We start from the raw sequence: 12,750 nt of genomic DNA, 5'->3' as shown, positions 1-12,750 counted from the left end.
CCCTTACCATGAGCGCAGTATACAAGATGTGATGATTGAAGATTTGCAGAGGCAGGTTGTTGAGTTAACCCAGCGTCTAGCGACGCAAAACTTGGAGATGTATTGCGATATTGACGGTCGCAATTCAAACTTCAATTTTGAGAACCCGTATCACAAGCCTGTTTTGGTTCGGGAACAGCGTGTTCGAGATGAGTGGCATGAAGGCTTAGGCTTTAGAGTTGAGTTTCCAAAAATTTATGGTAGTCTCACATCCTTAACTATTGTTAACAAGTCTCAAGCTCATCTACCAAATCCATCTCATGTGGAGGAGGAAAATAAATTTATTAAGGAAGAGTTTTCTGTAGATTGGGTCTCTCCACCAATCTATGACATCTATCCTAAAGAAGAGTATTTATGGAAGAAGGTAAGTTTTGTGGTTAATACTGAAAATTTTATTGAAGAAAATAATAACTATGACATGTTTGATGAAAACCCTAAATTTGAAGGGTTTAATTTGGAGGTTGAAGAAATCGGTTTAGTGGATTTTCTTGGGGTAGACAATATTTTATCAAATTCTCTTGATGATGGTGGTTTTGATTAGTTTACTTGGTAGATGAGAATATTATGTTTAAAACAGAAGAGATCGTCTATCCCCTTTGGGAGATCTTCATGGCACGTGAAGGGGAGAAAATGAGTAAAGTGCGTGTAAGATTGCATTATCTCAACTTGTTGGAAAGAATTTTCAAAATGATACTCACATTCTTGTGATAATTAAGGGAGTGTTATTTATACTGGGATGTTACATTATTTTACTTTTGAAGAGAAAGGGATGGAAGGCATTGATTAGCATCCAAAGGATCAAGGTAAGAACCATCATACGGATTATCTCCAACCCAACAAAGATGACTTGAATTCGAGGACGAATTCTTTTCCAACTCGGAGAGACTGATGCAGAAGAAATTTGAGAAAATTGTTATTTTAATTATGCATGTGTGTTTTTGTTTTCCTTCTTCAATAAGAATTAGGGTTTTCTTTTCCTATTAGGATTTGTTTTCCTTTTCCAATTAGGTTTGCTTTTCATTTTCCTTGTTAATTTAGGAGGTGCCTAGCCTATATAAATGTATCTAGTCTTTGTTATTTTTCAACTTCAATTTATATTATCAATTAAATTTAAGTCTTTCAGAGTTATTTCTCTGTTTGCTTATTTGGGACAATTTGGGACAATTAGGGACTTTTTCTTCCCTATTTGTTATTTTCTCTCTTCCTGAATTCACTTTTCAATCTTCAATTCTTAGTTTCTGTTGCTATTACACACTATCAGAACAATCTTAATTCTGCCCAGCATCACATTTGCCCTATCACTAGTGGTTACTCCTGATCCAAAGCACCCCTTTTCACAACGGCTTTCCCGAAATAAATTATTATTGCTTAGCTCTTGTGCTAAGGAAGAGATCGGATAATCGGTTGCTAATGCTAATATGTAAGTAGCTCAAAGGTGCTGATCCAATCCTATCTAAGATGAGGAACCGAGTTCTTCTATTTAGTTTAGCTTAGGCAATCAATGCTGGACTTCTTAGTTTCGTGTGGGGTCAGCTTGACTCACGATTGAAAACGCTCTGAGTCAACTGTAGAATGAGATCGGAACTCTCATCCTTTCGAAAAAGGGGGATTTGGCTGAAATCGATTTTCCACTAGGAAACGTGCCACAACACTTTTGTTTTGGTTCGACCGATTACCCTCAAGCCCTCAAACCTCCTTCTTATTATAGCATCTCCCTTGCGCTTGGTTTGACCCTTGTTTCTTTCATCTGAAGCCCCGTCTGCCGCTCTAATCTCAAACAACATAACTACTTGCATCTGGGGTGAAATATATATAGAAGCTATTGTAAAAATTAAATTAACCTGGAATATTATTTGCTGTGAATCTGATCAAGGCCGAAAAATGAGCAGAATATGGAATCTGGATTATTGGAACATTCTTAAGGAAGCAAATATATGAGCAGAATCCGGAAGCAAATAGAACATCAGGAATGAAAGAAAGACACGTATGAGTATATTTCCGAGAGACCAAGGACAAGTTTACCAAAAATGAGTTTATAGTTACAATAAATTTAACTTAAATAGAGACGCGTTAAATTTAGCGGAGCAATAAGAAAAGAGTAGGAGCCTTCAATGGCGGTGAGTTAATTTCCTAAAAATAGGACACAGATTCCGCTTCTGTTGTGTTCCTCACACCTTGATTTCACCTATATATACACCCCTCCAACATCACAAGTCTCTCACAGGACAAAGCTACCCCGGCATGTGTTTTGTCTTTGATATCCTCAAAACACAACGTTTCAATTTAGAAATCTCAAAGCAAAACACATTAATTCCAACCATGGCAGCTTTCATGTCAAAATTATCTTTGGTTCTGTTCCTCTCTTCTCTCTTCCTAAATGCAGCGTTAGGTATATATATATATATGTGTGTGTGAAGAATTTCATATCCTTAAATTTTGCAATTGTTTTGATATTTGAATGATTTGTTAATATATTTGGATATTTGGGCCGGTGCAGCTGAGCTTGCATGCGAGGATCTGCCAAAGAGTGTCTGCGCGTTTTCGGTAGCGTCTTTGGGGAAAAGGTGTTTGTTGGAGACGTCGGTGGCCAGCAATGGACGCGTGGCGTACCAATGCAGGTCATCGGAGGTGTTGGTTGAGAAAATTTCTGAGTACATAGAGACCGACCAATGCGTTCAAGCATGTGGGGTTGACAGGAACATGATTGGTATTTCATCTGATGCCCTTCTTGAGCCACAATTCACCGCCAAGCTTTGCTCCCCAGCTTGCTACCATGAGTGCCCCAACATTGTTGACCTTTACTTCAACTTGGCCGCCGGCGAAGGTAAGAATTTTTCCAAACTCAGTGAAAAACTTAATTTGGTCCTGATTGGTTTTCTGATTTGTGATATTATATGGTACGTATTTTGTCACATGCAGGAGTATTTTTGCCAAATCTCTGTGTGCGTCAGCGCAGCAACCCTCACCGTGCCATGGGCGAGCTTTTGAGCTCTGGCGTTGCCAATGGCCCCATTCCTGCTGCCTATCCACCAGCAACTGCTGCCTCCGCCCCATCTGCGTAAATGCGCGGCGTGAGTTCTTCAAGACCATGTTCCTCTGAAATATGTGTATCTGGATGAGGAATATTGGCGAAGTAGGGAGACAGAAGAGTGAAATTTGTTCTGTTCTTGAATAAAGATGGGATTTAAATTAAATTTGCATTCCAAAAAATAGTTCATTACGAACTACTGTGTGAATATTGATCTTTGTACCGATATTACTCGTCTGACTATTTTTATTGTGAATGGATATTATAATTCATATTAATCATCTGCAGTGCAACTCTCAATTAATAAACTAGTCACAATTCAATTATTATTTTCTTTCTAATGCCACTACCATGCATATATGATTGAGTTAGAGGATCTATTAAACTAACATTAATTAGCACATAATTGTTACATGTATTTCTAAAAATGCTCATGCTGTTAATCCTATAAAAAATTCATGCTAAAACAATGTCAGTTCGATAGATTTGCATAAATGTTCTCTAATCCAATTTAAATGAAAACTTTATTCTTAAAAATAATGACTATTTCATATATTCATTAATGTATAGATGGTAGACCAATTTACCAGGCCCATTTAGCTCCAAAAGAAGAAAGAATGGTCAAGAAAAAAAGTACAACTATAGTATTAAAAAAAGAAAAAACTTCACTCATTATTTCTGATATTTTCTCACTTTTGAAAGTATACCCTTAAATTTTTAAAAGTGACAAATTAGTATATCAATCTTTCAATCTTTTTTCATTTTCACAAATATGCTATGATTTTGCGTTAAATCTCATTAAAGTTTTCAAAATAACATTATTTTTTTAAAAAAAAAAAAAAAAAATTAAAGATTCAGATGTTGGTATTTTTGCAAATTCTATTAAATTCTTACCAACTCCTAAATCCTTACATTTTTATTTTTATTTTTTATATACAAATAATTATGGGTATTTTGAAAATTTGACACCCCTTTATTAGAATTTAACGAAAAATCCTCACACGTATTTATAACGAGTGATTTACGCTATGTTTTAGGTCTAAAGGAAAAGGGACCTAAAGGAGTCCTCATGGGGCGCCTCTTGTGGCTTGTAGCATGGTAGAAGTATATTTGAAATTTTCCACATATCGAGCTAGCTAGAGTTGTAATTGGTGATTGGAGATATAAGTTGTAACCCCATTTTATTTTATGAATATTGACAGGTTTTTAGTATTGACAAATTTAATGTCAAACCTGATTGTTGTAAGTATTAGCAAGGTTTAAGGTTGAGTTGGAATCAAATAGTGGTTGAAGAAACATCAAAATTGAAGTTTGGGGTAGCTGGATCGGTTAATGAAAGTTTAATATGGATAACACACTTATATTTTTTTGAGGATCCTCAGTTTTACTAAGAATCTCTATTCTTGGATCGAATTATAACAAAATTCTCAGACTAATGATGTATACAATACTTGAATTTTTGAAGTAGATACTACGTACATAGTTGGTTCCAATTGACATGGCTCATGGAATCGATATTGGCCTTATTGAATCCTTAGCAATTCCTGGGAGAAATTGAGGTGAATCATCGATCTCAAAGTGATTCTGATGAGGCAGTCTAATGTGGTCTATAATATGCTTTTTAAACAATGTGGACATAAGTTTGTATGTGCCGAGAACTTCTTTCTCTTTTATTTCACCATATTTGCAAAGCTACAACAAATTAATTTGATTCCAACAAAAATCGTAAAATTTAAAAATCAAAATACACAAAAGAATGAGAAGATCATATAATAAGTAGAACAATTTCTTAGCATTGCGGTAGATCAAGTGGTGGTGGAGGGAGCTTAGACAGGAGAGTAGGTCCATTCTGAACTTCGAAAGCCATGCCCAACCCCCATGGCAAATGCCCGTCGATGTGGCAATGTGCCATCCAGATACCTATATATATATATATTATCATTCAAATTAAGTCCATTTAAAATTAGAAAAAAAAAAAAAAAAATTAAGTCCATTTAATACCTATATATATACAAAAGCTATTGTAAAAATTAAATTAACCTGGATTATTTGCTGTGAATCTGATGACGGCCCAACCGCCAACTGGCACGGCGATAGTATTACGTATTTGTGGATTGTCAAGGTTGAACTTTTTGGGGTCATTTTGGGGGTCATAGTTTCCAAAGCCCTGGGCCAACACATGGAAGTTGAAACCGTGCATATGTATAGGATGATTCTCCATCGCTAGAAGGGCTGTGTTCTGTAGAACAATCTCCACCGTTGAATTGTACTTCAATGTCTTCACTTTGGTCGATTTGGGTGCAAATAGCAGTGATGGATCGAAGCTGTTGCTGGGATTGGTGTAGTCAAACTCCACCTTGGGTTTGTCAGGAAAATCAGTGGTGTAGATCCCACCCTTTTTATTGTAAAAGAAAGCTTCCAACATAGACAACCTGCTGGGGAGTTGAAATGATTCATTGTTCATGCTCGCAGACAATCGCTGCCCGAAAGGACCGGCACACGTGGCGCTTCCACCGCACGGCGTCAGACCCAACCCAAATGTGATGAACATGTGCTCGTCCACGTTACGTGGCACCGGAACCCACTGGGGCCCACCAGCAAGGCCGAAAAGACTGGTGTAGAACTTGTGGGCGGCGGCCGTGTCGTCGAAAGCCGGTAGGGCCGGCATTATGGGAGTAGCTGACGTGGAGCCCTGGTAGGCGATGATGCCTGTGGTGGGCGTGTTGTCGGGTATGCCTATAATGCTAATGTATGGTTTTGCGGCCATGTAATAGGACCCCACAGGCTGGTCAGCGGTCAGGAGCACGTCGGTGGTGTGACCAGGCGCGAGCACGACCACGTCAGTGGTGTAGGGCTCCGTGTATGAGGCGTCGATGGCGACAACTTTCATCGTATGGTTGGCAATTCCGAAGAACAGCTGGTGATTGAGAGCAGCGTTGATAATGCGTAACATATAGGTCTTCCCTTGGACCACCGTTAACTTATATGTGTCTGAAAAAAATGTACAAATTAATAACAACCTTAATAATTAATTAACCCTTGTTCAAAATTTGACTTGATTTCTTGAAAAAAGAAAAAAAGAAAGTGTTTTATGTTTCAAATATATATGGCGTACTTGGTTTAGAGCAAGGGTAGAGATCACCGGGCTGTCCGTTTATAGTGAAGGCGTCGGAATTATTAGGGGGAATACCGGCGGCGAGGCCCTGATTCTCGACGTCAACGACATTAGCATTCCACCACTCCCCTGCATTAATCACAATTGAACTGAAGGATAAAATACTAGTTTACAAACTAGTTACCTTTCTATTTCTCTCTCTCTCTCTCTCTCTCTCTCTCTCTTTTATTACTAAAGACAAAGAATAAATTAGACTAGAGAAGAGTGGAGGAAGTCTTCTTCGTATTTCACTTATATTGAAAATACATCTTACGAAGCCTATAAATAGAGGCATTCAAAGACTAACTTACAAGGCTTTTACTTCTCCTTATTTAATGTATTAAATAACAAAAACTTATCTCTAACTTAAGACTTCAGTTGAGAATTAAATAAACACATGAGTTAATAAAAGAACTTAATAACTTAATTAAGAAAAAACACATGAGTCTCTTATTAATTAAAAGAACTTAATAACTTCTACCATTTAGAAAAAACCTCTCTTGCGTTTTGATTTGTTTAGTTTCCAACACGCCCCCTCAAATCAAAACCTCCTCATGCCAAGCATGTCTCTTAGCCTCATGAAAATTGCACCTGATAATGGCTTAGTAAATATATCTGCTACTTGTTCAGTGGTGTGACAATACTGAAGCTCTATTGTCTTCCGCTTGACATGGTCTCTAAGAAAGTGGAACCTAGTGTCAATGTGTTTACTCCTCCCATGTTGCACTGGATTCTTTGCTAACTTTATAGCTGATTGGTTATCCACATAAATCACAGTCGGTTCTTCTTGTGGATGTTCCAGTTCCTTCAAGAGATTCCTTAGCCACATAGCTTCACAAACAGTAGACGAAGCAGCCACATACTCCGCCTCACAGGTAGACAAGGCTACAATTCCTTGTTTCTTGGATGTCCAAGAAAATGCTGTAGAACTAAGATAGAACACATACCCGGTAGTACTTTTCCTCTCATCTTGGTCACATCCCCAATCACTATCTGAATAACCAACTAATTTCGCTTCATCACCATAAGCATAGAATAAACCAAGATTCAGAGTGCCTTTGATGTACCTTAGAATCCTTTTTGCAGCTAACCAATGAGTCTCCATTGGTGTCTCCATGTATCGACTCACAAGTCCAACTCCATAGACAATATCTGGCCTTGTGATCGTCAAGTACCTCAGACTTCCAACCAAACTCTTGTAAAGAGTTGGTTCAATAACTCGACCATCTCCTTCTTTTGACAGCTTTATGCTTGTTTCAACTGGGGTATTCACAGAGTTGCAGCTATCCATCTTGAATTTCTCTAAAATCTCCCCCATGTACTTCTTTTGGGATATGAAAATTCCATCATGTTGTTGCTTCACTTCAATACCAAGGAAATAGGACATCAACCCGTTGTCTGTCATCTCAAACTCCTTAAACATTGATTGCTTGAATTCCTTGAACATTTCACCATGATTTCCTGTATATAACAGATCATCAACATATAGGCAAATGATTAGAAATTCACCACGATGGTTTTTCTTCATATAAACAGCATGCTCATATGGACATTTAGTGAAGCCGTTCTGATGAAGGTAATTATCAATGCGTGCGTTCCAAGCTCTTGGTGCCTGCTTTAAGCCATATAACGCCTTCTTAAGACGGTACACCTTGCTTTTTTCTCCTTCCATTATAAAGCCTTCCGGTTGTTGTACGTACACCTCTTCTTCAAGGATGCCATTGAGAAAGGCTGACTTGACATCAAGTTGGTATATCTTCCAATTGTGATGAGCGGCAAGTGCGATCAACAATCTCACTGTGTCAAGTCTCGCAACTGGTGCAAAGACCTCTTCATAGTCGATGCCATACTTTTGTTTGTAGCCTTTAGCTACAAGTCTTGCCTTGTATCGAGAAACTTCACCTTCTGCAGTGCGTTTGATCTTGTACACCCACTTGACACCAATAGCCTTATGGTTTGATGGGAGTGTTGTCAACTCCCAAGTATCATTCTTTTGAATAGCATGTATCTCCTCCTCCATTGCGGATCTCCAACAATCTTCTTCAACGGCTTCTTGAAAGGTAAGAGGCTCATGATCAGCATATAGACAGAAAAGATTAGTCTCTCCATCTTCTGTTTGCTCATAGATTTCCCTGAGACTTCTCATTTTACTTTGATTTGTGGAGGATCTGTTGCTGCTACCTCCCATAGAAGATGTAGAGTCTCTCTGTGCTACGGATGGTGTGGTAGGCTGAGAAGATGGTGGGGTACTTGGTGGAGCTTCTGTTGAAAGCTCTTCAGGCTCCTCTAACACTTGTTGTTCTTTGACCTTCTCTTCATCGCTCCAGCTCCACACACTTTCTTCATCAAAGATAATGTCTCTACTAACCACTAATTTCTTTGTTAGTGGGTTGTAGAGCTTGTATGCTTTCGACTCTTCGCTATATCCGAGAAAGATACATTTTTCACCACGATCATCAAGCTTCTTCCTCTTGGATTCGGGAACTTGAGAATATGCAACACATCCAAAGATTCTTAGGTGTGCAACACTTGGCTTGTGGCCGCTCCATGCCTCTTGAGGTGTCATATTCTTGACACTTTTGGTAGGACATCGGTTGAGTAGATAAGATGAGCAAGCTACAGCTTCTGCCCAGAATTGTTTTGGCAGCCCTTTCTCCTTGAGCATAGTTCTGGTCATATTAAGAATGGTACGGTTCTTTCTTTCGGCAATCCCGTTTTGCTGTGGTGTGTAAGCAGCAGTCAATTGATGCTTTATGCCTTGTTCCCTGCAATACTTATCAAATTCTTTTGAGGTGTATTCTCCACCTCGGTCAGAACGAAGAGTTACAAGCTTATGGCCACTTTGATTTTCAACAAGGGCTTTGAAGTTCTTGAATACAATAAAGGCAGCTGATTTTTCTTTAAGAAAATAAACCCAAAGTTTTCTGCTAAAGTCATCGATGAAGGTAATAAAGTATCTATTACCTCCTAAGGACATGGGCTCTATTGGTCCACATATGTCGGTATGAACCAGTTGCAATGGTGATGTTGCTCTCCAAGATTTCCTGCTGGGAAAAGGAAGTCGTGCCTGCTTGCCAAGTATACATCCTTCACAAATGTTGCTCGGTGGCTCGATTACTGGTAACCCATGCACCATGCCAAATGAAGATAATAGCTTTAGGCCGCTGAAATGTAGATGGCCAAAACGAAGATGCCACTTCCATGACTCACTTTCCTTGAGTCCATAGAAGCACTTCTCAGACTTTGTGTTAAGATGTAACGGGAACATGCGATTATTGGTCATTGGAACACGAGCCACAATTCCTCCACGTGTATCTCTCAAAATGAGAGAGTAGTTCTCCATATGTATGGTGTACCCCTTCTCGAGCAACTGCCCAATGCTAAGAATATTGCTTTTCATGTTAGGCACATAATAAACATCAGAAATGAACCCCTTCTTACCATCATTTTGATAGATTTTTATTTTCCCTTTGCCCTCAACTGAGAGTTTGGTGGAGTCTCCCAAGTTCACTTTTCCACGAACTCCTTCTGTGAGTTCAACGAACAGATCTTTCTTCCCACACATATGATTGCTTGCGCCAGAATCGAGGTACCAAACCTCATCTTGTGAATCTGAAACATCATGAGCGAGAAGTAAAATAGAATCACTACAAACCTCATGTGTTGCTTCTGCAACATTTGCTTGTTCATCATTTTTGTGCCAACAATCCGAGGCATAGTGTCCAAACTTCTTGCAGTTGTAGCATTGGATATTCTTGGAGTTTCCACGTCCATATGTGAATCTTCCTTTTCCTCGGTAGCCTCCTCGTCCTCGACCTCTGAAACTTTGAGTCTCATGTTGACTTTGACGTGGTTGTTGGAAAATACTACGCCCCCGGCCTCTACCACGACCACGGTAGGAGCTGAATTTGCCTTGATCATTTAGAGTCAGTTTTGACTCTAGTGCTTGTTCTAATACACTAGAACTAACATTCTTCTGCATCCTTTGCTCATGTACTTGTAATGAACCCAACAACTCCTCAATTGTTAGCTTCTCCAAGTCCTTGGACTCTTCGATAGCTACAACTACATGTTCAAATTTAGAGGAAAGGGATCGAAGTACCTTTTCGACAACTCGGATGTCATCGACCTTCTCATTGTTTCTTTTCAAACCATTCACAATTACCAGTAATCGTGAAAAATAATCGGACACCGATTCTCCATCCTTCATGTGAAGAGCCTCGAACTCGCCCCGTAATGATTGGAGACGGACCCGTTTCACCCGTTCGTCTCCTTTGAAGATGGAAGCTAGAATCTCCCATGCTTGTTTACTTGTCATTGCTTCGGCAACTTTCTCGAAGGTAGACTCGTCCAATGATTGATAGAGTAAAAACAAGGCCTTTTTATCCTTCTTCCTTTGCTCCTTAAGAGTCTTCTTCTCATCTGCTGTGTATTCAGCTTCCTCCTCCTCAGTGGGTTCTGTAAATCCGTCAGTAATGACTTCCCACAGATCTTGAAACCCAAACAGGGCTCTCATTTGGATAGACCATGACCCATAGTTATCTTTTGATAATCTAGGGATTTGTTGTTGGACTATGTTGGAACCCATTTCTAGAAAGGACAAAATGGGAATTGGCACAACTGGGCTCTGATTCCAATTTGAAGGATAAAATACTAGTTTACAAACTAGTTACCTTTCTATTTCTCTCTCTCTCTCTCTCTCTCTCTCTCTCTTTTATTACTAAAGACAAAGAATAAATTAGACTAGAGAAGAGTGGAGGAAGTCTTCTTCGTATTTCACTTATATTGAAAATACATCTTACGAAGCCTATAAATAGAGGCATTCAAAGACTAACTTACAAGGCTTTTACTTCTCCTTATTTAATGTATTAAATAACAAAAACTTATCTCTAACTTAAGACTTCAGTTGAGAATTAAATAAACACATGAGTTAATAAAAGAACTTAATAACTTAATTAAGAAAAAACACATGAGTCTCTTATTAATTAAAAGAACTTAATAACTTCTACCATTTAGAAAAAACCTCTCTTGCGTTTTGATTTGTTTAGTTTCCAACATGAACGACATAGCATGCTGTTATATATACTCCCTACAATTCCTCCATTTCAAACGACACAAAGAGTGGTGTTTAAAGTGATAGGAGTCAAACCCAATAAAATGGTAGCTTCTTCGTAGGGTTTTGGAAATGGGTAAGAATGGAAAAGTCTGGGAGAGATGATGAGTGCTCCATGCACGGTTGCACGGAGCCAGGACACGTGAGCATGCCACCAGAGAGTCCCCTCCTGCCCGGTGATTTGAAATTTGTAGGTATAACTTCGTCCAGGACGAATGGGACATTGGGTTACATATGCTGGTCCATCTGCCCAAGCACTCAGTAACTGAAAAACTCCATGCCTGCATAAATATTCCCTCCATGATATAACAATAACCTACAATATCTGATGTAAAATATAAATATATCGTGACCTATTTGTTTTTAAATGAAACCAAATGAATATTTGACCTAAATCTGAGAATAAACAAAACAATGGCATTGGCTAAGCATACGGTGAGATCTCATCTACTAAAAAACGTACGCATGCATATGTTGAGTGAACGTCCCCAATAATTAAATATTTTATTCCTGCTAATAGTAGAAATAGATGGACGAAGAAAATAAGAAATAAAAGAAGAATTAATATTATCATGTTTAAAGGATTTACCAGTGAATAGAAATGTTGTAGGGAGACATATTGAGTACGTGGACGAGGAGGATATCACCCTCATTGGCGTTTATTGTTGGGCCGGGGAGGCTTCCACCAACTGCTGTTATTACTTGCTCATTGCACAACCGCTGGACAGTTAGGTTTTGCACCTGCAACAACAAAAGATGTTAGAATCGATAGTACATCGTACTTCAAATATGGGCAAGAAGTGGGAAAACGAGATTAAACGGGGAAGCTAATTACTTTGAAAGAATGTTGCACGATTAAAGCTGAGGTTAGTGAAGAAGCCAGAAGAGCAAAAGCGCATGCCAGAAAAAACAGAAAACGCGCCATCATTATTGGAGAGAAGGAAAGATATGAAGTAAGAGCTGAAGAGGGAATGAAAATGGAAGTGTTCCTATTTATATTAGAGAATAGAGAGGTAGCATGCATGGAGTTTAACGAACTGGGCAGCATCATATCCTATACGATATTATCTGCGTGGTAAGTGTGTGGTATTATTCAAATACATGGATCTTTTGACTTCTTCACAATTGTCAGAGACTTGTCAAATAATCCATCGGAAATCTGCATACGCATTTGATTTGCCACTTGCCAGTTTAGTTGTGTTAGCAGTTACTAGCTGGCAGCTACCAAGAGATCAAGATGGAAAGAAAAAGGAGGTTTCTGTGACTCTGTATATTATTTAAATTCACATAGATTAATTATATGTTTGTCTTTTGTTTTCTCTCTTCAAAACCTAAAACACCCATGCATTGTCAACTCTGCCAACGGAATTTCGTCATGGGCATTTGAGTTGGCGCTGCGTGTGTTTCACTAAAACT

General features: G+C 38.8%; 2 protein-coding genes across 2 annotated transcripts; one reads left to right on the top strand and one right to left on the bottom strand.

Moving 5' to 3' along the window:
- The first annotated feature begins 2,281 nt into the window (after window positions 1-2,281).
- On the top strand, window positions 2,282-3,319 carry LOC132162538 (uncharacterized). Its single transcript, XM_059572780.2, has 3 exons — window positions 2,282-2,428; window positions 2,537-2,863; window positions 2,959-3,319. Exons 1-3 carry the CDS (start codon window positions 2,359-2,361, stop codon window positions 3,099-3,101), a joined length of 540 nt encoding a protein of 179 aa, XP_059428763.2. The 5' UTR covers window positions 2,282-2,358; the 3' UTR covers window positions 3,102-3,319.
- Window positions 3,320-4,856: 1,537 nt separating this feature from the next.
- On the bottom strand, window positions 4,857-12,262 carry LOC132162066 (laccase-7-like). The gene is made up of 6 exons (XM_059572312.2): window positions 12,170-12,262; window positions 11,924-12,075; window positions 11,371-11,615; window positions 6,183-6,311; window positions 5,108-6,058; window positions 4,857-4,987 (listed from the first exon to the last, which is right to left on the bottom strand). The coding sequence occupies exons 1-6, from the start codon at window positions 12,260-12,262 to the stop codon at window positions 4,857-4,859; spliced, it is 1,701 nt and encodes a 566-aa protein (XP_059428295.2).
- Window positions 12,263-12,750: the final 488 nt, after the last annotated feature.

This window comes from Corylus avellana, chromosome 10 (genome assembly GCF_965113065.1).
Source record: "Corylus avellana chromosome 10, dhCorAvel1.hap1.2, whole genome shotgun sequence".
In the NCBI taxonomy this organism is placed as follows: domain Eukaryota; kingdom Viridiplantae; phylum Streptophyta; class Magnoliopsida; order Fagales; family Betulaceae; genus Corylus; species Corylus avellana.
This window is presented reverse-complemented; position numbering and strand designations above follow the sequence as displayed.